The 23,512-nt window shown below is 43.6% G+C and overlaps 1 protein-coding gene across 1 annotated transcript; it reads right to left on the bottom strand.

Annotated features, from left to right (window-relative positions):
• Positions 1-207: 207 nt before the first annotated feature.
• fndc5b (fibronectin type III domain containing 5b) lies at positions 208-18,204 on the bottom strand. The gene is made up of 6 exons (XM_080485523.1): positions 17,818-18,204; positions 11,713-11,831; positions 10,217-10,415; positions 4,030-4,119; positions 699-891; positions 208-237 (listed from the first exon to the last, which is right to left on the bottom strand). Exons 1-5 carry the CDS (start codon positions 17,900-17,902, stop codon positions 752-754), a joined length of 633 nt encoding a protein of 210 aa, XP_080341649.1. The 5' UTR covers positions 17,903-18,204; the 3' UTR covers positions 208-237; positions 699-751.
• Positions 18,205-23,512: the final 5,308 nt, after the last annotated feature.

The following is a 23,512-nucleotide window of genomic DNA, read 5'->3' as shown; positions in this document are numbered from 1 at the left end:
ATCGAGCAAAGAGGAGTCAATGGAGTCTCTCTGCATCTGAGTCGGCTACGAGCTCGTCTCAATCTGAGTTTTTGGTCACGACAAAAAGTGAATGCAGTGTCATCGTCCTCCGGATCTGCGTCCACTGCATTGGTAAAGAGTTCTCCATCGTGTCCAGAACAGTTTCTGTGATGGTTGGTCTTTTGTTGTTTTTTTTTTTTCTTTCTTCTGAGAATGGCTTTCCGTTGGTCTCAGGGTCTGGAAGAAACAAAATGAAGGAATTGGCAATGGGAATTTCAGGTTTTCATTTTCTGTAAGCCACAATAATCCAAATACAACAAAAAAAAGCTTGAAATATTTCAATCTATGTGTCATGATTCCATATCATATACGAGTTTCGCTTAAAAATATAGTTTTTCATTATTTTCACATTTTTTCAGATGTAACTGTACTCGCTATACTTCTGTGTGCCTGTCTCTTTAAGAAGCAAGGGGCAAATATTACTATCCTATGTGCCTGTTTTTTTTATTTTTTTTATATAATCTTTTTTTTCATCTCACTTTCAGTGCGTGAGCAGCCTCGCACTGTTGGGAGCACGTACACAAAAACTCAGGTTATTTCAGGACGACGTTCCTCTTAAATTTAGGCTTTTGCCCTAAAAATCATGAATAACAAATCAAGCGGAAGCACTCCTGATGGGAAGACGTCGACGTGCCCACCTGTCCTGAGGTTAGAGGAGTTGGTTATTGCAGAAGGCGATGCAGGGCTGGTCTCAGACGTTGCTGCGCAGTAGCCCCCCCTGTGGATGCTCGGGAGTACTGCACTCCGAGGAGTTCTTGGCTTTGTCCTTGTTGTTGTTGGGCTCGTTGTCTTTGATGATGTCGTACTGGCGACAGAACAGGGCGATCACGCCTGAGAAGTCAAAACCATAGACGTCAGTTCAGATCTCAAGCGGGGAAACGACCACAATGTCCCCGCAGAACAAAGAACAACGTCTTTTCTGGAAGAAAAAAAATGAAAAAAAATCGGTTTCAGAATGTAATATTGAGACCAAGCAGAGGTTTTCCCTCTCTATGTCTATGGTTAACAACTTTAAACAACACTTTTACATACAAAGGTCATTGAGCATAATGAAAAACATGATAAAAACAGATCTTAAGGCCCCCCAAAAAAATAACAATAATAATAAAGAAACAGATCAGATCAGATCAGATCAAATCAAATCAAATCAAATCAAATAAATAATAGAAAACCTGATATTATTGACATGAATGAGACATAATCAGACTATATCTCCTTCCTTTCTGGCCATTGTGTGTGGCCTTCAATGAACTGGCGCCGTCGCACTCCTTTGTGGATTTTGGCCCTTTCAAATGTTTTATCTTCAAATTGTTTTCACTATTTATTGTTTTAATTTTTTAGACTGTAATTGCTAGAAATGACAAAAAATGTGTGTGTGTTGGGGGGGGGGGGGGGGGGGGGGTAAAAACATCTGAAAAAACAAACAAAATCCTCCAAAAACTGTTGAAAAAAGGGCTGAAACTGCTGAAATTGTACTAAAACATTTACCATTCTACAACTCTACAATCTCCTGAGCTGCTATTTGAATGTTTTCTGGCTGCAGTAAACCTGTTTGTATGGTGTGAAGATGATTTCTGTGCCAGTTTGTTAAGTTTTCTTTCCGCTTTGTAAAACGAATCGGTTTGCACCAGTTCCACCTTCCACGCGTTTTGATATTCCCCTCACTGCCGTCACCGGTCCGGCTTTTGACTCTCCGCGGGCCTGAACACGACGAAGCGTTCCCACGCGGCGGCGCCGCTTCCCTTCTCCCCGGCTGCGGGAGGCGATGGTACGCACCTCGGATGTGTCAATAAAAAACGATGGCGTAGTGGAGGGCGTGGAGCGGCGTGACACCAGCAGATGGCGATCGGAACTCGACGTCGCGATAGCCGCGCGGCGCCCGGCTTTGGCAGAGGAGATTAAAGAACATGGCAGATGCGAGGGCGGAGAGAGGCGAGGGGAATAATTCATGGCGGCGGAGGAAGCACGTGGAGGTTGAATCCAGACCCGTTCTGCTTGTGTCAGCCCCTCCGTCGTACCAGAGGGCGAAGTGGGATATCTGCCGCCGGTAACCCCCAGCATGCCCCACAGGCCCAATTAAAAGCAGAAAAACACAATTCGCCTCTTTCGCTTTCAGTCTTTTTCACTCTCCACTTTCTCCGCAACTGGATGGGCTCGGTGTTTCCCCCTCTCGGGTAATTGGTGAGGGAGCCGGGGAGTGTACTGTTCTCGTTTACTGTACACACTGCGTACAGGAAAAACAAGCATATTTGAATCTCATTATACTCGACGAAGTGGGTCAAGAGGGAATGTTTATAGCTCTGGTTGAAAGGTGGCCGCGCTGTAGCGCTGCGAGGGAGGGAGGGGCGGGGGGGGGGGCTAGAGGGAACAGAAAGTTTCCATAAGTATCGTAAGGCCCCAGTTTAAGAAAAGTTTTGCGTTTACTCGACGATGTTTACACCGAACCAGCTGAAACGCTGAAAGCGATGTAGTTGGTATGTAGGGCCACAAGAGGGTGCTGTTGTTTGTTTATGCAATAACGCCACACACACGTGCACGCAGACAAAAAAAATGCTATAAACATTACCAATGGGAGAACGCGGACATTCTAGTGGACAGACGACCAAGTTGGATTGTCATTACAGTGACTGTCAAAATAAAAGTACCAAGTCCCAGGAGATTATGAACTGGGAGTCATGACACCACGGAGGAAACATTGTTCCGATTGTCCATCTACTGAGCATGTGCAGAAGGTCTATTTACTACAACTGTGGTGTACATGCGCAGTAGTAGCGTTTCATGAATGTGCCACGCAGAATGAGTTGGAACGTTTTGGAAAATTAGCATTTTTCCTCCCGTTTCCACAGATTATGAACATTTTAAAAAAAATCATGTTTTCACTTTGTCGTCGAAAAGTTCGTTCTCGACTGTCGAGTCCTCCAATCCTGAGCAGCTGCTTCAATCCAAGTGATCTGAACCAGAAAGGGTTTTTTTTTTTTCTGTTGGTATCAATGTGTTCTCATTATAATTCATGAGCCGGACTCTCTGCAGATGGTGGGAATTAAAAACTGAAGGCTGTCAGTAAGTTTTACACAGACTGACGGAGACGGTTGGAGGTTTTCAACCATCATATTTGCAAAGAAAAAGAGTGAGAATATGAATTGATACAGCGGGATATCAATTAAACTTGTGAAAAACAAGTGTTTTTTTCCCTCTTTTTTTGGTCTTTTTTATGTTTGTTTTTTTTTTGTTTGATTATCATCTTGACTTTGTTTTTACATGAAATATGATCCATCAGATTGACACACAGAGCATGGAAACATACACTGTAATTAACGTCACTGCAGTCACCACCTTGCTATGTGTATATTCTGAGTCAATTTGCAATATATCATGCAGCCTTTATGCAAATCTGTAGTTTTGTCTCAGTCTTTGCATAATTGCAGCCAAGTGTCATTTCCACCAAAGACGACAACGTAAATCGAGTCAATTTTGTGACATTTTTGCTGATGCAGCAGGTAGAACGACATAAATCACAGTAGTTTCCCATCACTTTGTGTTTGTTGAGGCCGGAGCTTCAAACCCGACTGTTTAATTACTAAAGAAAAAAAAGTGATTTTATTTGAAAGTATGTTGTGTAAATGGGTCTTAGTTGGAGAAAGGGGTTATCAAAGACGGATGGATAAGTCGAGTGATCCCGAATCCCGAATAAAATCACATGAAGACAAACGCCAGCAATATGAAGTGGAACTGGAATGAAAATCAAAACTTCAAAATTGTTCCTGCTGCAGTCTTTGTTGACTCTACAGAGCCGAGACCCGGATTTATTGCGCTGCTGCTTCCTCCAGAATGCACACAGGCCGTCTTTGCGTCGTCCCGAAGGCCCCCCGGGGAGCCGAACCCTCATCAGGACCAGAGCGCACCACCGGCGGAGTTTGTCTCCTAATAGCAACCCCGTGACAAATGTGCGTAGCGGCGGAGGGATATTACCTGCCCACATGACGAGCACCACCACGATGATGATGAGTTCTCCGGCCCTCAGCTGAGCGGCCTGACCCACCTCCTCCATCATCACCTCATCTGAAGACAGAAGACAGAGGAAGAAGAGAGAGAGAGAGAGAAAGAGAGAGAGAGAGAGAGAGAGAGAGAGAGAGAGAGAGTCAGCAAAAGCCTGCAATTGGAAAGTGGCGTCCCTCCGAAACTCTGCAGGGTGAGGATGACAGAGAGGCGGGTTGACAGGAGGGCAGCGGGGCCGGCCGGTGTAAATCCTCCTCTCTGGTCAGTGTAATTAAAGCTAAAGGAGAGCAGAGGTCCGCAGAGACGGGGAGCGCTGGACAGCTGCAGTCAGACACTAATCACAGGGTGAAAGGTCGTAGCACTCTACAACACCCCCCCCCCTATCACCACCACCACCATTTCGTTCATTTCATTTATTCATTTATTGGAACGGGACAGTGCATACTGCCGATGGGCGATTTGGCCTAAAAAACAAACCAATGTTATGGAATTTTAAAGAAAAATTCGAGTTTCGATTAAATTTTCGATCTTGTTCTCAACGCACGTAAGAATGGCTTAAGAATGAGTTAAAATGCAGATAAACGATCCCAAAATAAAAAGTAAATGAGGCTCCGTCATTCAAGAAATTCAAGCTTTAACCGAGGTTTAAAGAAAAGTGCAACAGCAACGAGGGAAACCCACAAGGAACGGTACGACGAAACGCGACAGATGACCAAAAACTGTGGGATGGAAAAAAAATCGAATTTGCAAAATAAAAATCTTTTTTTAAGCTACTAACTAAAATGGATTTTTTTACCCAGCCCTAGATGTAAATATGCCAGATTTAGCTCAGAGCTCATTTCCATCTGCCGTCCCACGGGGTAAAACCAGACCGCCAAACACAAACATATACATAGATACTATAATACATGTAAAACACACCACACACTAGAAAACACACCCCGTTACAATACATACATGACATGATACACGAGGAAATATTCCACATTACCAAACAGACCGTAAAGCGTTTAAAAACATTACTACATCTATTCCTAAAGTGCTAAAGTGAGTTGCCTTATCACATAGTCCAGATATTACCCATACACCCCTGATACAACATGACAATAAAACGATATAAATACATATACAAAGTCATGCCAATATCTTTCAATGATATGGTGGACACTCAATTTAAATAGAAACCACACTGTGTGTAATAGAGAAGCACAATATTGTGTATTTTGCAGATATCCCATAACTTTTTACCTGACCCGCCTCCCTTCTCCACTCTCAGCCAATCACAGGCCAGTTCAGGTAACACCAAAGAATCAACCAGCAAACGTCATCACTAAACCTGAACACTGCAACAAGAACACAACTGCAGAGAAGTTACACTCTTTATGTAATTTTCTGGAGTAGAAACATTTCGTCAGGAAGCCCCGCCCCTTTTTTGACAAAATCTGTTGTCATTTTAATATTGAGACGATGTCAGGTGCTGCCGGCAGCTGCTGAAAGTAACAAAAAAGTAACTTGTAATCTAACCTAGTTACTTTTAAAAACAAGAAACTAAGTAAAGTAACTAAGTTGCCTTTTAAGGGAGTAACTCTCTTTTTTAAGGTAACTGTGGCAACACTGTCGATTGATGGCGTCCAACTTCAGGATTCAGGCAGGACATTTTGTTATTCAGCAAATATAAACCTGGTTCACACATTCAACAGGTCAATAACTACATATATGTACAGCATATTATTTTACACTGATGACATGGTGATATCTTGAGAAGTAATGTGAAGTAAATACAGACCCCCCGTCAAATACACGAGATAATTAGTTAAATTCTGGTGTCTTTAATGTTTTACTTTGAAATAAATAAAACCGAGCCATTGCAGCCACCAACCTTATTAGATTAAAGTTCCTAGTTACTTCTTTAAAAAGTGGCTACTTTAGTAGCTGCCTAAAAGAAATATGTGAATGTGTAACTTCGCTGAAACGAGAACGTGAAAACGTTTTGACTTGAAACGTTGTTTAAACAGGGTAATCAAGTTTCAGGCAAAATGTTTGACTTTACAATGACACACTAATCGCAACACCTTTTACTAGGGCTGCAATATATATATATATATATACTGTATATATAAAACTCAATTGACTGCCGTAATTATTCTATTTAAGTGTTTGTATTTATCACAAATCATACTGCAATACTCAAGATGTTGACCTGATGTCTCCCGTCCACCGCCTGCCGGGACGCAGCTCTGTTTTTGCCCGGATGAGTCGAAGACGAATTTATTGACGCTCCTCTGGTCTGACTGCCTCGCAAGTCTCCTGTTGCCATGGCGATCCCTCTGAGCTAAAACTGAGGCCTGGGGGCTCGACGGAGGAGCGAGGCTATAACTCTAATAACTTTGGGAGAGAAAATTACATGGGTTCTGTTGCGGGGGCGGATCTCTGCTGCCGTGGACATGAAGCTGAGGACTTTAGTTCCTAACTTGGTGAACGCAGAGACAACACGATGTTCTGCAGACATCGGTGTTGCTGTTGGACCAAAGCTTTCACGCGAAGTCGTTTACAGAGATCCACTAATCGGCTGACCGAAATCCATCTGATTGTCTCTGAAACTCCAAGTGTGAGTCAGCGGTTCGTTAAAAACAATTGGACCATGCACACGGTGCATACCGGGGACTGGAGTACCCGTGGACGTGAAAGCAAATCGGTTGGCAATTCTGATTCGGAGGCGTTTATAGGTTGTCTTGCCCGGTTCACATGGTCAATCCAAAGATGTGTGTTTCAGAATTGGCTGTAATCTTCCTGTAAATATTTATATATCTATTTTTTTTTAAATTCCTTTATCAACGTGTTCGCCCTGTGATGCGCCTTAACGTTCACCCAGTATGAGCAGAGGCCCCGCAGCAACCAGGAAAAGTAACAATACCGGGAAAATAACATCAGAAATTTGGGCAAAGTTAAATGAAGATAAAGCAAAGAATGGATCAACTTGCCAAAGGTGTAATAAAACGTTATAGAATTATTCTGTGGTTACTTCACGTTTGAAGTAGTATATAAAGAAAACTTTGGAAAAAGTAGTAACTGCTGCCAATAATGTAAGAAATTTCAAAAAAATTATAATTTTGGGGAAAAACTACATATGGATGGATGGATGGATGGATGGATGGATGGATGGATGGATGGATGACTGTAGAGTTTTGTTGTATGTGGAATAATTAAAGTCTGCACTGTTCTCTCCCTGTAATATGTTGGAAAACTCTCATTTTCTTTACCATTTTATTACACTATCGGCTTTATTACATCTGAAATTGCCCTAAAATAACAACAGCGTTTTGGCCTCATTGCATTATTTGTCGCTACAGACCCCCAAAGTTAATAAATAGGCTGCCATCCATGGTCAAAATTGGGACCCAGTTTCGGGGGGCAATTAATGCACAGAGTGTCCAAACTTCACGGCGGCTCCACGGGGAAGAGCGGCAGGCTGTGGTTTAACTGGGATTCCTCCAAGCTGAATGCAAATGAGTGCGAGTGTGAGGCAGCCTGGTGCTGCAGAGCGGCTGCACAGCTCAGCGCGCTGTCACAGAGAAATTAAAGACCCGCACTTCCGACGGCACGGAGGCTGGACAATATTTTAAACTGCCCGAGGAGACTGATTTACAAAACTTCACATCCCGCAGCTCTCTGTATAACGTTATAGCCGACATTACCACGTTACACGTTTAGAGATTTTTTTTACCGCATTGTAAAAAAGATCAGTGCCTTCAGAGCGCCTTTTTTTTGTTTGTTTGTTACGCCGCTAACGCTCACGAGTCACAGACGGAGAGATAAACCAACAGGGAGACGAACAGACAGGTGCTTGTGTTCTGTTGCATCGTGTCTACAAATAAGAAAGTGTGTCGGCCTGATTAATGCCCGTTTAGAAAGGGGAGAAGAGCAGTGGTGGCTGGGAGATTGAATCAGGGGAGCTAATGAACGCTCACATCAACACACACGCGCACAATTTGTTAAAAAAAAACAAGAGATCTCACGTTAAAGTCAGATACCTTAGCGTCCAGCCAAACACCAACAAATCACCGGGAGAACGTCCAGACACAAGACTGGAACCTTTAATTTCCTTCAAACAATTCAAAATCGGGAGCTACATTAAGATATGGTGTTTCCCTGCTCTTACAGATTAATCAACAAAAATTACACAATCTATTTATTGAAAATGTTGTCTTGCACTGTAAATCGCGAGAAGAAAGTGTATAAAAAAGGTGTGTTTTTACTTATCGTAAATGATGACCTCATTACAACACTTGATCGCGTCAGATTAGGTGATAAGACCATCTTTATAAGGAACTCACTGAAATAGTTGAAATTTAAGTTTTAACTCTTTCAAACGCGTGTCGAAGGTCAATCTCGCCAACGCAATTTCGATTTGACAGAATTTAAAGAGATGGACGTTATTATTTGACATTTATTCAATCTGTGGTAAAAGTGTAAATCATATCAAAGTTGCACATGTTTTATTATTTAAATCTAAAATTGTATATGTTTATCTCAGGAAGTCGATAAAAGGTGAGAAAAACTACCACTTGCTACAAATGAAGTGACAATATTATGTTATTTGTGTTTTTGTCAACTTATATGAGATGTTCAATGCATAAATTTCAACATTTACAAAAAAACAAACAAGCAAAACTGATTGTTTGTTTTTTTGTTTTTTCCCGACTTATTGTCAAAGCAAAATATGATCAAATAAGCGCAAGAAAAGTCTCGAACGTTTCATTTCTACGTCTGTTTTCACAGCTTGTGGCTGTCACGTTCAATCCAAACCAGATATGATCTAAAAGCAAATCGCCTTTGCGATTGAAGCCGGAGCTCCGCGGGCTGATAAAACGCTCCATAATTAGCAATCGACCGTCGACTTAAAACCCTCGAAACAAACGCCGACTGTCCAACAGTGACTCGGCGGCTTTATGCGGCTCATGAATCAGAGTTCTCTTCTGGTGAAACACTGTAGAGAGAGAGCCACCGTGAGATTTTCAAATACTTTAAAATCTTCGAAGGCAATTAAAATAACTTATTGTTGGACTTGGCCGCAGGGCCTGTCGCGGTCCGGCCTCGTAGCAACGACTCAAGGGTTTTTCTTAGTGCGCGGGCTCGATCCTGCCTTCACTTCTATACGTATTAAAGACGGATGGATTGTATCATTTGTACAGACCTCCAAAATGGAATGAATGTTTTCCGTTTTCACTTGGGGCCCTTATATTCCTGGATAATCATGAAGGTCTGTTGGTCAATCAGCAACGCTGTGCCTGATTCAATCTGGACCTTTAGGAAATCTCTGATTGGAAGTTCCTGCTTCAGAAACCCGACGCATTGAATATCATGATGGAGTCGATTAGGTCAAGGCACACGCACTCGATTCAGCCGGTCGGGAAAAAAAAATATATAAATCAGCCTTAAAATGAAAACAATCGAAAACTTTCGGTCAATTTGCCGACTTTTTAACCCCTTCGAACCCCGACAAGCAGCTTTGAATGAGAGAAGCTGATGTTGCTGTGGCAACCGAGTAACAAACGACGCTCTGCCGTCCTTTCGGGGAAAAGTTCTAGATGGTTATTTTGTCGCAGCAGAACGAGGCTGGACGGCTTTGCGTCGACACTTCCGCAATTCACATCCATCACCGCCGGACGTGTTTCCCTCCCGCTGACGTGTTTCCAGGAACTCCGCTGCCTCACGACGCCCAGCGTCTCCCCCTCTTATCACCCCCCGCTGACGAGTGTTTAGCGTTCAGCTGCTTTTGGCGCTGCAACTGGGTCGGACATGATAAAATTGGAAGTACTGCGAGCCCCCCGCTCCAGATAACAACAGCCTGTGCATTGGAGGGCGAGAACAATACATCGAGGAGGAGGAGGCGGAGGGGGGGGGGGGGGGGTCGAGTCAAATACGTCCTGGTCCTTTTCCAGCGGGGGGGGGGGAATTAAAAGGTCGCATAGAGCACGTAGTGCAAATAAATAAAGAGATAAATAATGCAGCAGACTACAGCTATATCACCGGGTAATTAAAAACCAGTTCTAATTGAGAGTCGGAGCTGAGATGTTCGCCACCATCACAGTCATGCACACATAAACCAAAGCGGCTCAGTTCAAACAAATCAGTTAAAGACGCGGCGATTCCGTCTCACCGGGACTCTTGGACGCCATCTTTTCCGACTCCTTGGGCGTCCTGAACAGCACGGGCTGACTGGGGGGGCTGCTGCCGCCCATGCTGATGCTCTGGACGTGGACGATGTACTCGGTGTCCTCGTCCAGGTCCCAGAGCGCGCACGAGCGCGTGGTGGTGTTCACCTCCTGGATGAACCTCAGCATGCGGACGTCCTTCTTCTGCTCAAGGCGCAGAAACACACGGTAAGAATCTCTCGTTTCGACCGAATCACAGGCTTTTTTTCTGCTTTCATACCAACTGAAGACGGTCTAGATTTCCTCAGTGACGATAGAAAATGTGGACTAAAATTGAACCTCTTGGGATTTTTTTCAATAAGTAATTAAGCCTAAGAAGCGGAGTGCTCTTCTGGTCATGTATACTCTGCAAGAAATGTACATTATTATCCAGCCGGGGCTGCTTGCTCGGGTCAATTGGTTCCTGTTAGATTAAGTGCACGGCTCCTCAGGGGCACTTTTATTTACCGGCCAATTAGTGAAGGGAATTTTTCACACGGAAAAAATCTACATCAGAAAAAGGATCTACGTTTTTTGTAACTTATGCAATCAAGTAATTGTCAAATCCTAATTTTTCTCCCTTTTTTTTTAAAGGTACAGTTAGAAATATGTATGCAAAAGACAGAAAGCTAACAAGGTAACCCTGTAATTCTACTTTGTACCACAAGATGGTGTAATGAGTCACTATCTTGTCACTAGTCAATGAGCTACTTGACAGTAAGGAAGCATGTTTGTACGGACCAGTGACCACAACACAAGGAAAATCAAAGAAAACTGTAACTGTTGGTGCTGGATAGCAACTAAATGCAGAAAATATTAATGACATTCTTCTTCCGAGTGACTCGGTTGTCCGATAAAAAAGTTTCACACCGCCTGAGATAGCAATAAGGAAACAAACTGCCACTACTTGAAACTCTTGGCAAGAAGCCACTCTTCACTTGGTACTAAACAAAAGTAAATATCATTTAGATATCATTGAGTGTCAAGGGAAAGTAAATCTTTAAGTTTACTACATTTGGACAAGAGAGAGGAGACAAAGTTTTACGATCAAGAGCCTTTTCATTTGGAGCCAATCTGGGGGAGCTTTAAGGGAAAACTGTTACAGACGCTATCGAAACACACTACTGCCACCCAGTGGATGGAGGTCAAAAGACTTCTATTTTCAACTGTTTTTTTGTTTAGTTTTTTTTTTACATTAGCTATGAGGAGCTCCTGTCAGAGAGTCTGAGGCACATCCTGGGGTCGGATGGAGTGTGAAAAATATTAAATATCCGCAAGAATTCATTGTTGGGATGCGACCAATCTACAGTTTTTGCTGGAATCAAACAATTTTAAATGAATGGAAAAAAGAATAAATCCAGATATATATATGCTCAGTAGGATTTGGGTTTCTGTCTACACACTCACTCAAAGCAACACAAACACACACACACACACACACACACATATACGCTGGGGGTACCTGTTGGGTGATGGCGAATCCAATGACGGGGTCTCCCTCCAAGATCTCCCACGTCACCACGGCGGAGTTGACCTCCAGTTCTCTGATGGTCACATTCAGCGGCGCTGACAGCAGGGCGTCTGACACACACACACACACACACACACACACACACACACACACACACACACACACACACACACACACACACACACACACACACACATTAGCACTATATTGTAGTAGATAAAGCCACGGTGTTGAACCTGCACACGCCTCCTCCTCTCTTCGTCAGTCTCTCTGAACTCCCTCAGTGCTCCTTCACTCAGATCTCCTCTTCCCCTCCCACACATTAATCCTTCTCCTTTCATTAACAACAGACCTAATTAAGCACAGACAAGTCCCTCTGTGGTTCCCCTTCTTCTCGTCTGACTTTGTGCTTCTCTCTCTCACTCTGTTTCCCTCATCCTCTTACCTTCTTCTCCCTCTTCTTCTTCCCTCCCACGCACTTCTCATTAGAGTGTGACTCATGGACCCCCCCCCCCCCTCCATTGATCTCAATGTTCACGCTACGAAAGATCACAACCCTGAACGCATCGCGTGCGTTGATCGGGAGATTAACGATGATGGATTCAAGTCTTTTCTCGTCTGTCCCACAAATAAACCTGAGTGTGTGTGTGTGTGTGTGTGTGTGTGTGTGTGTGTGTGTGTGTGTGTGTGTGTGTGTGTGTGTGTGTGTGTGTGTGTGTGTGTGCGCGTGCGTGCGTGCTGAGACTAAACTCAAGGTCCTCCACCGTCACAGTCAGCACTGTTTCCCATGAGTCCGACTTGTAAAAGCAACATCAGAGCCAGACCTTGACATTATACTTGGGAACACACATGGCTGCTCATGCACACACACACACACGCACACACAGACACACACAGACACACAGACACACACACACACACACACACACACACACACACACACACACACACACACACACACACACACACACACACACACACACACACACACACACACACACACACACACAGGCGCAGCAGCTCTGAAAAATGCCTTCATCTGCTCTGTGCTATAAATACCCAACACGGACACGGACACGTACACATTTTAGTGTTTTGGGTTTTTTTTAAGTCTCCCAAAACACAAATGTTTCCCATCCAGGGCCCATCTGAGAACATAAACACTGCTGCTTCACAGGAGAGACTATATCTCCTGCTTTGACACTTCAGGTGTGTTAAAGCAGATAAAAATCATGGTGCTTGAGGTAAAGAGGCTCGTCTGTAATGATTAAAAACTGGTTGTTTATATTAAAAGTTGACATTCTAAGACTTTAAAACTCAACTAAGTGTTAAAAAACACCATTAATGTATTGAGAAATCAGTTAATAAGTGTAGTATTCAACTTAACTACACAGATTTCTGTGGGAAATTTAATTTGCATCATTGACTATTGTTATAATAAAAACAAAATTATCCAAAAGATATACTAAATACAAATTGAAATAATGTGAAATAATCTGTAGTGTACATTTTATGGCCATTTTCTCTTGTGTTTCTGTAGATATGTTAAGATTTGTCAGATTTCAGTGTCAATTTGTTTTGTACAGTGAACATTTCCTGCATTTGCTTTGTACCTTCATAAACACTGAGACACACTAAATCCAGTGTACCTGTAAAGTTTGGTCCCTGTTCAAATGGCGGTGAGGATCTGATCCAATCTCTTTTAATAGTGTTGAAAAATGTTGCGTAAAGTCAAAAATCTGACAAATTGAGGAACTACTACAAACACAAACACGGTGTTTAGTGTTCAGCAAAGCTGCTCAGTAACACGCTATGTCAATGTCTTCTAGGTTAATAAAGCAACTTTACTTGAGAGCTAACAGCTGATATCCTATAACAGAAAATATCAAAAAGCCTGGTTGGAGATATAAAACGAAAGCGAAATTGCAATAAAAAAAAACAGTTCCGTTTTCAACATGTCTACTGTCATAATCAGGACCCGATTCTGCTTAAAAAGTGCCGAGTTCAAGCAATTCGATGGCTTTCTGTTCGTGTTGAAGGTGACTTAGTAAGAACAGCGTGAGTGACGTCAAATAGGAGCATTTAGGAGCAAATAAAGTACTTGACTTGACATTTAAAGTGTTTTAGATCCTGTTTACTCAAAGACGCTCAGCATTCATATGGACACGTTGGTACAGGAAGCTATTACCCTGCAGCACAAAAACAAAATCCACTGGCACTTGATGACTAACTATGAATTTAAAAAACGTGAGACAAAAAGTGGAAAACATCTTTCACCAAATAAAGTCTGTACATAAAGCCCAGTTTACACAACGTTTCAACTGAAAACAGATCGTTTTTGCAGTTTCGTCTCAGAAACGTTTCGCGTTTCCACGGCAATGTTTTAAAAACGACATCCGTTTACATGGAACGGCACTGAAAAAAAAAATGTAGTTTGCATGCTGTTGTTTGTTTCTATAATGAAACCACACACACATATGGAGCCATTGGTGTTATTGGCCATCGACACATGTGCAGAAGATCTATTTACTATGGTAGCGGCGTAGCAGCATTTTCGAAAAGTTGCCTTTTTTTCCTCTGTACCCATGGAGATGGGGTCGGAGCATTTTCAAAAAGTTGTGTTTTCCCCCCGTTTGCATGGAGATGGAGTCAGAGCATTTTCAAAAAGTTGTGCTTTACCCCATTTCCATGGAGATGGAGCATTTTCAAAAAGTTGCGTTTCCCCCCCATTTGCATAGACGCAAAGTGGGAACATCATCACAAAGTTGTGTTCTTCCCTTTTCCATGGAGACATAGTCAGACGGAGCGTTTTCAAAAGGTTTGACCTGGGGAGCCATTTTTTAAAAAGTTGCATTTTCGTTGGCTCCCACCTCCATTGTCACGTAAGCCGACACCCAAAAGGCTGATAAAGTTTTGCATTTTGACTTGAAAACGTCACGTCAACGCGGCCGTTAGGGGAATGACTCACCACGGTCACACCTTTAGCCTCCTTTTCAAACCACATTAAAAACCGACTCAGTCGTCAACAGAACCAGAGTTTTCCAGGTAATAAATCACATTAATATACTTGCGTGAACTCTTTTCCATCTCACGTTGAGATATTCCATATCCATGAAAGCGACCGAGCAGAACAGATAGTTTCTATACCTGCAAACCTTTAATCGATGAGATTAGTGGGTTTTTACTGTTTTGAAGTTGTTTCTGCAGCACTTAGAGGTTTATAGTCTGTTTCACTGACTTGTGCGTAAAACTCTGCCACGGTAATATAAACTCATGTTGTGGCGGATGAAATGCAGCTTTGTGTTTCATCGGGAGATTAAGAAGAGGATTAATCTGCATACGGCGCTTGTAGGACACCTGCAGCAGACACAACATGACTTATGATCTTTCAAAGACTCGGGAGGTGGAGAAGAAGAGTCGATGTGTGTCGGGTCTCAGGAGAATCATCGATTATCCACTTACAGCCTCAGACAGGCGGCTTAAACTTTGAACACTTTTCAGAAGCACATTTCCCAACGAGCAGGAGTCCTAATTTGAACTGAATTATTGAAGGTTCATGTTTGGTGTAAATCTAAAGGTGTCCTTTTCGCATATTTTAGATATAAGTTTCCAAGTATTCTTTCTTTTTTTGGGGGGGGGGTCACACAGCTCACAGGCTAATAAAATACAATTACATGGGTGTCATTTATCATAATTTTAAAGACTTGATAGAGTTTTGTGTGGAAAAAGGAAAACATTCAGTGGTTCTTGATATGAAATGACGTCAACAAAAATGTGAAAAAGTCCAATAATGTCAAATTTCAAGCATTTTAAAGCGACTGTGCTCCTGGCAGCACTATTTTGTTTTGATAATTATTAATGTTTTGACAACTTAGGAACTAATAAAGGATGATGTGTTACTTAAAAACAAACCAAATCTCAAATTCACAAATTTCCCTAAACTGCACTTTTTGGTGTGAGAAAGCTCGACTATGTTTTTGAAATATTAAGATGGGAAACTAAACCGTGACTCAAGTGAGTGTGGTAAACCGAGTGGTTGATTTAATAAACTTCTCCTTGAGATAAAACTGACTGAAAAATATCTTTAGTTTTAATATTTCTTCAGTAAACACTAATAAACAAGTAAATATTGTGAAATTGTTTCATACACGTGACTTAAACTTCACTCCATCGCACCGACAACCTGAGCTGTTTCTGCTCTTCGAATGCTTCACGTTCTCATTCTCTACATCTACACCTTCATCCCATGTGAGGTCAGTTTCTTTCGGCCTGGTTGCACTTTTCCATCCACGGCAGGGAGCCCGACCCGACCCACTGCCCTCAAACAAACGTCTCTTCCTCTCAACGTGGCTTCCTTCCGGATTACCGACACGAAACGTCTACACACCTCTACGAGTATTGAACCCCCCCGCCTTGCAGCATGAGACTCGTTCACCGAGTCATTACGGTGAGAACAATGCACTCGCTCTTCTTCCCTCCGACCGCCCGCTCAATGCTAACACCATCATCGAAATGCAGCAGGAGAAGCGGCGCGCTGCACACGGCTGGCTAAATTAGTGTTTTCTGTGGGTGACAAACTCTCCCAGAGGCTCCATGAGTGCGTGCGTGTGTGTGTGTGTGTGTGTGTGTGTGTGTGTGTGTGTGTGTGTGTGTGTGTGTGTGTGTGTGTGTGTGTGTGATGTAGTTCTTATGACTGACTCCCCCTCCTTCTGTTTATCTTCTACAGACGCCCAGAAACAACAGTATTGCAGGAGAGGGATTCCCGTCCATTGTCAAGCCGTTTATTGCCAAACAACCAAAAAGAAAATAGCTGCAGAATTACAAAAAAAAAAAACACATACAAAAAAAATCCCTCTTATAACTCCACTTATCTCCAGCCTGAAGCAGCCAAAACATCAAATCTCTGGAGGCTGAGATCAATCCAACACGATCTTATCGCCACGATTTGGGCTTTTTCAGGGGACCGTCTGTCATCTCGGCTTATCGCCGTGTAACCAAGATCCCACGCCTGGCACAAGCGCTCTCCTCCGGCGTGTGAGCCTCCGCGGGTTAAAAATATGCAATATCATTAAAAGATGGATGAGATCCTCTCTCTGCACATGCATGATATATGATGATCAGGGCCGAGCTGCGCGTGGAGTCGGAATAACTCCCGTCTCATTTCCAGCTCCCCTCAGGACACTGATGGAAGCTGCACACTTCGAAAAAAAAAAGAAAAAAAAAGAAAGAAAAAGCTCTGTGTGAAGATCAGTCCTCCAATTATTGCAGGAATTGCATCTTGGATGTCAGGAAGATGGTGGGAAATGACATTTTTTTTTTTTCAGATTGTAAGGTGACGCTGCTGAGATGTTTAGCAGAAGAAAGTGATGAAACCAAAGGAAAGATCAATGAAGACTCTTCATTATTAATCTGTTAAAGGACCCCCACCTCCACCCCCACCCACCCCTGCCGCCCGTTATTGAATTCCAGATAGCCAAAACACAAAAAATCCCAGAGTGGTCATCTCTCAATCGGAAGGTTGCAGGTTTGATTCCCCCATGTCCACGTGTTGAAGTGTCCTTGAGCAAGATCCCCCAATGGATGGATTGAGCCCCTCGCATGGCGGCTGCCTCCATCATGATGAGTGAATTGGTGATCGCAGTGGAAAAAAACACTGTGTAAGTGAAATCCATTTAACACTCAATGTAATGTTCTATACACTTGTGCCTAATCAAGGTGGTAGGGGGGAGGTGTGTGTGTGTGTGTGTGTGGGGGGGGGGGGGGGGGGGGGGGGGGGGGGGGGGTGACGACGACGACTCCCCCACTGAATTAGAATATGCATTTTCCACTTTGCATCTGGACTAAATCATCCAACTTTCTGCACTCCAGCAGTCCAAGTCTTGCATTCTGAGGACAACTTGTATCAGCCATGAATTGTTGCACAACACACATGCAAACGCAACGCAGGTGTCAGGTGTCCCCGCACATCGTGCATCTCTGCCCCGGGAGTGTGTTAAGAGGGGCCGGTGCAGCAGAGCCCACCAACCTGTGGTTTAATAAAAAAATTAAATAAAATAAAAATTGAAGGGGGGAAAAAAAAAAAAAAAAAAAACTCACCGGCGTGAACAGAGGACACGGAGAGCGAGCCCAGCACGAGCAGCAGCAGCAGCAGCAGCGCCGCAGACGAGCCTGGTTCTGCCATCCTCCCGCTTCTTCTGGCGACGCTTCACATCCTGCACGGCCCATCTATGGCATCGCTGTCGGCGGGGAGGGAGCGAGCGTTTTCCCGGCCGGAAAAGGAAAAAAATAAAAATAAACCGGAGGACCGAGACGGACGGAGGCGCTCACCTGAACTTGGACGCTGCAGCTGCAGCTGCAGGAGGAGGAGGAGGAGGAGGAGGAGGAAGAGGAGGAAGAGGAGGAAAGGGGGCAGATGAGAGGGGAGGGAGGAGGTGAGGCGGTGCTTTGGTTCGGGTTGTGTACCGGTGGAGTCTAGGTGATGGTGATGGACCGCGTGCGTCTCTCTCTCTCTCTCTCTCTCTCTCTCTCTCTCTCTCTCTCTCTCTCTCTCTCTCTCTCTCCAAGACCACCGGCGGAGCGCAGGAGCGCGCGCGGAGGAGAGCGGAGCGAAACTGGAGTGCGCAAGTGCTGCAGACCAACGTGCACCCCCCCCACCCCACCCCCCGACAAAAGCACCATCACACACACACAGACCTCTCTCTCTCTCACTCTCTCTCTCTCTCTCTCTCTCTCTCTCTCTCTCTCACCTGCAGCAAGTTGCAGGAGCAGTGGCGGAACCAGACTTCCAGGCACGAGGTGCCCAGAGGCTTCAGCAGGTGTCTTCATGTGTCACACCACACACTAAATAAGACAACCTCGTCACACATCAACATCGTGTTGAATATCAAACGACCACGTAAACCGAGCCACGCCACGGTATTCTGGCCAGGAGCCTCGGCCATCACGGAGTCCAGCTGCTCACAACAGCTTTTCATTCAATTCCATTCAAATGTTATTTCTATAGCGCCAACACAGTCATTTCGAAGCACTTTTACAGAGAAACTCTCTTAAAAGCTTAATGATAAATGGCCTTTTTATGCACAAATGCATTGAAAATGAAACTGAAATTCTTTTGTCTTTTTAAATAACAGATTTAAGAGTGTCTTAGTTCAGTTTGTTTGTTTTTCAAGAACCATATTTTTGCTGTAGCGAGTTTCCATCTGAAGTCCCCAGGCATTATAATACATATTACGAATATAACCTACAGTAAAAATGTGTAACATTGGCAAAAACCATTCAAATTTATCACCTGGTTTCATAAAATTCATACAGAATACAAAACATTTTGTGCAATGCATCATACAAACAACGCGACGAGCAGGAACACAACATTACAATACACATTATAAAGTCAGATTATTATTATATTACATATAATATATAATAATGATCTATACTAACCATTAACAGTCATCACCTGGATTGATAAAATTCATACAGCATACTAAAATACATTATAGTCCTGCACATGAGTGTATAAAAGATTAAATTGATCTCCCCTGAGGTTTTTGGTGTATCTCGTCTTCACCCATAGTCAGCTGAGATTGGCTCAAGGGTCAACGCATCATTTTTAATTGTTTAGTTTTTGCGTTTTTCAAAATTTTTGCATTTACGCTGCAATTTTTTTTAAAATGATGTTTGTTTACACGGGAACGGCAGAAACACTGAAAACAATGCAGTTATAGCATTCCACGTATTGGCTCTGTTGATTGTTTTTGTATTGAGTGTGGGCTGGAAGTCAAGACACTCTGGAGGCAAACATCGTCCCCACTGTACGTCGAACATGCGCAGAACTGTTTACTAATGTGCAGTATTTAGCAGTATTTCAGAAAAGTTCAAAAAGTTGCGTATTCAGTGCCTCCAGGCCACGTTGTCGTGTGAACGGACACACAAGATGCAACAAGATGTTGACTGTTTTACGTGAAATTGCTGCCATGTAAGCTTTGAGACACCCCGGGCCCGTGGAACTTCCTGCAGCTCTTCTTGTGGGAATCCAAACTGATCCATCACTGAACCAAAGATATAATCGCTCCAGCAGCAGGTCCTGGGACAACCTCAAGGCCTCCGAACAGTTCCATGTTCCCAGGCGATCTGGAGGGCCGTCCTAATCGGATGCCTGATCAATCTCAACCTTTAAATGTGGAAGATTAGCAGCTCAACTTAGAACCTCTATGAGAATCATTAATTTCTCTATCATGAAGAGTGAGGAAGGCCACCTATTCTTTCAGTTATGACCCCAAAGTTCATGACCAGATAGCGTGGGCATGTACACCGACACATTTCAGAATATTGTGTATTAAGAGCAAATTAAATTCCCCAGGCGAACAGAAAGAAACGCCGGCCTTAGTGTATTTCTGTTCCATAAAACATGAGCTCTCTGCTGTATAAATTAAAAACAACGATAAATCCTGCATGTACAGAAAATCAATCTCGAGTGTGATCCGTAAACATTAAGGGGTCATATTGTAACTGAAGGATGTTTATGACTCCAATATCTTGTCAGTTAAATAATACTTGTGTTTTATATCTGGTCTGAAGTGGCAGCATGGCCCCGATGTGGTCCATTAAGGGGAGAAAGAAGCAATATCATGGAGGTCAATAAAGAGGAAACACATGTTAACAATAAAGCCGGACCAGCTCTGTTCCAGAACGACGGCCACTGCTCAACATATATGTGGACTCGGGGACACGAGTTAGCCATAGATTACTCAGATCAATACTTGATTAACATTTCTAACAGACTCCTCCTTCATTTCAATGAGAAGAGGCCGAGGTGTCAGTCTCTCTCTCTTCCTCTGCTCCTCTTTGCTCTTCACCAAGGTCACGAAAACCATTTGAGACCTGGACAGTCGTATCTCTCTGCCCCGCCGCTGACGGGTTTTATCACTCGACTTAGGTTCAGACGAGCGAAGTTTCCTCCCTCCAGTGCAGTGGGAAGAAAGAAAAGTCCCTGAATTTTCACTCACTGTTGGTCTCCTCAGTTATTTTGATGAGACGGGATGCTGAGAGATTTATGTATCTGGGAGAACTTCTTCCAGAGGTTAATGCATTTTTGAGCAATGATGGGAGGTTGTGTGCTGATTTGATGCGGGGTGTGACAGTGAGGAGAATACACTATCAGCTGAACCACTGAGGAAGATCACTGCTGCGCCTGCTTGTAAACACCAGGCTTCACTCACTTCCATGGCAATCCACTGATACTCCCAGGCCCCGTTTACACGGCAACAAATACGAGTGTATCCGTAAAACGTTCGGAGCTTTTGGGGGGTCCGTTTACGCGTCCATTTTATACCGGCTCCCAATGTGGAAAGATTCTTCCATAGCCGCTATTCCCTCCTTCAGAGACTGCCGGAGGCTACGGAGCTTGTCACTGCGCATGCGCACATATCTCTCCCTCCCTCCTCTTCCTTCTGCTCATCCACTTGTAAACAAACATGGCGGACTGATAGCGGCGCGACTCGCGGTCCGTATTCTAGTTTTAACGTCCATATTGCTAGTTTAATAGTTAAGACTCACCCCTGATAGCCTCCGATTCGTCATCAGTGGCGTATTGTTCTCTGCATACGTCTGTGGTTTCATTACACAATTAAGCAACAGCGCCCTCCCGTGGCCCGGCATACTAACTACATCGTTGTCAGAGTGTCCGCTGCTGCAGTGTAAACGCACCACCTTTTTTTTTTTTAAACGGATTAGGTGTTGTCACCTGAATTGTTGTCAGGTAAACGGGGCCTCAAAAGACCCCGACTGGGTTTAGCGGAACTAAAATACGTCTTTCCAATTGAAAACGTAACACACTTGCTGGTGAGCCTCCCTTGATGAGAGAGATCCTTTAGGCCAATAAGTGGAGCCCCAAAATTCCCTAAAGTCATTATGATTCACCGTTATTGTATGTGTAGTTAAAGAGTCAAATTCACACAATTACTCACTGGAATCAATAAAATATATCAGTAAACAGCAAAAAAAATAAAAAATCTACTTAAAAGACAATCATATAACAAAGATGTGTACTTTGGGACAGTGACAATTTAAATGAAATTTAAATCCATCTACCATTTTGCCTTTATATTCCTGTAAGACACCTGAAGGTCCCAAAACCAGGCTCGAAAACAGGATCAGCAACCCATTCGACCAACAACTCCTCTGTGGCTCCAAGGAAGAAAGCCATCTGCAGCAACTGTAGATAATATGCAGCTTGTATACAAGAGATGGCCGTACCAAATTAGCATCCATGTTAAATTTAATTTCTGTAGATAGCTGGAAGAAAAGACCTCGAGCAAACAACTAGAAATGCTGAAATATATGTTGTTGTTTTTTTGTTTGTTTGTTTTTTAAACTGAAAACGTTCCTTTATAGTTTTTCAAGACCATAAAACAGGAGTGACAAACGTAAGGCCTGTGGGCCGAAAGTGGCTCACAAACCACCAAGAAATGTCTAGAAATTTCAAACCCAAAATTTCTAGGGGGGGGACGATCCACTGTATTTTGCTGCAGAAGCTTTAATTAAAATTGGCTTTATGTTGACATTGTAGTCATTCCTTGGAGTAAATGTTTTGTGTTGCGAAGATATAGACATTTTCATCACGTATATAATAAATACAATAATAAATAATATAATAAACTGTTGTCCTCACATGAAGCCGGTGGATTCAACTGTTCACTCACAGAGGTATTTCAATAACAACCCCATGAAGGGTTAAATCCTCAGTAAGTGATCCTGCTGCTGCGTTTCTTTGAATTAAAAGAGTTCAGATAAGGTTCAACTCCGGAAGAAGAAACACAAACTTCCCTCTGGAACAATAACAAACTATTCCACAATCTAGTGAGTCCACGGCAGTGACGTCCACGGCGGCCGCGCAACTGCTCCTGACAGCTCGTTCTCCAGGTCGGAGTTCCACTTTGCAAGCAAAAAGGCAAAACGTGGGGCCAACACGTGTTCCCAGCGAGGAAACCGGAGGGGGAAGCTGGCGAGGTTCAAAACAGGCCTGAAGTGGCCTTAATCCATCTGAGGCTGCCGGGGAACCGGCGAGTCCGCGCTCGCTTTGAAGTGGCGTTATCGCTTCCTCTCTTCCACTCGTCTCCTCACGCTGCTAACCTCCCCGAACTGCCCCCCCCCCCCCCCCCCCCCCCCCCGGGGGCACTTTAATTACACTGCACTTTTTATGTTTGCGTGCGTGGAAGTGGCACGTGCGTCTTTTTTGGGGGGGGGAGCAGAATATTTATGGTGGAGTCATGCAAATGACGACGAAGCAGGATCACGGGTGAAATGAGGTGATAAATTAGAGTGGAAAGACAAGGCTGGAAAGAAACTGGAATGATAGAAAAGTGGAGTCAAAAAAAAGAAGAGAACGGGACTGAAAGACGAGTGTGTGGTGAAGATGTTAAATGGGGCTTCTGCTTTATCGCCTGGCTCCATCCGAACCCGATGCCAAACTGAACCTGTTCAACTTAGCAGGCGCCTCCGCAATGTCACGTACACACCTGCACGTGTGCACCCGCCAAAAAAAAAAAAAAAAAAAGCAACAGCAAAGAGCTGCTGACATCATCAGATCTCCCCTCATTCATGAATATTTGGCCCTTTTCTCCTTGGCACCCGCAATTCAATTTTAAGGCCCATCTCAAGGGACTAAAGCGGTTCACCTTTCCCCATCTCTCCCCTGCACAGCACTGCAGGTGACGGAGCAGGCGGTGCGGAGGAGACACACCGGGACACTTTTTTTTTTTAAACGTTAATGCGGCAATGTTTTGGCAACATA

Source organism: Lipophrys pholis (assembly GCF_963383615.2).
Source record: "Lipophrys pholis genome assembly, chromosome: 17".
Classification (NCBI taxonomy): Eukaryota; Metazoa; Chordata; class Actinopteri; order Blenniiformes; family Blenniidae; genus Lipophrys; species Lipophrys pholis.
This window is presented reverse-complemented; position numbering and strand designations above follow the sequence as displayed.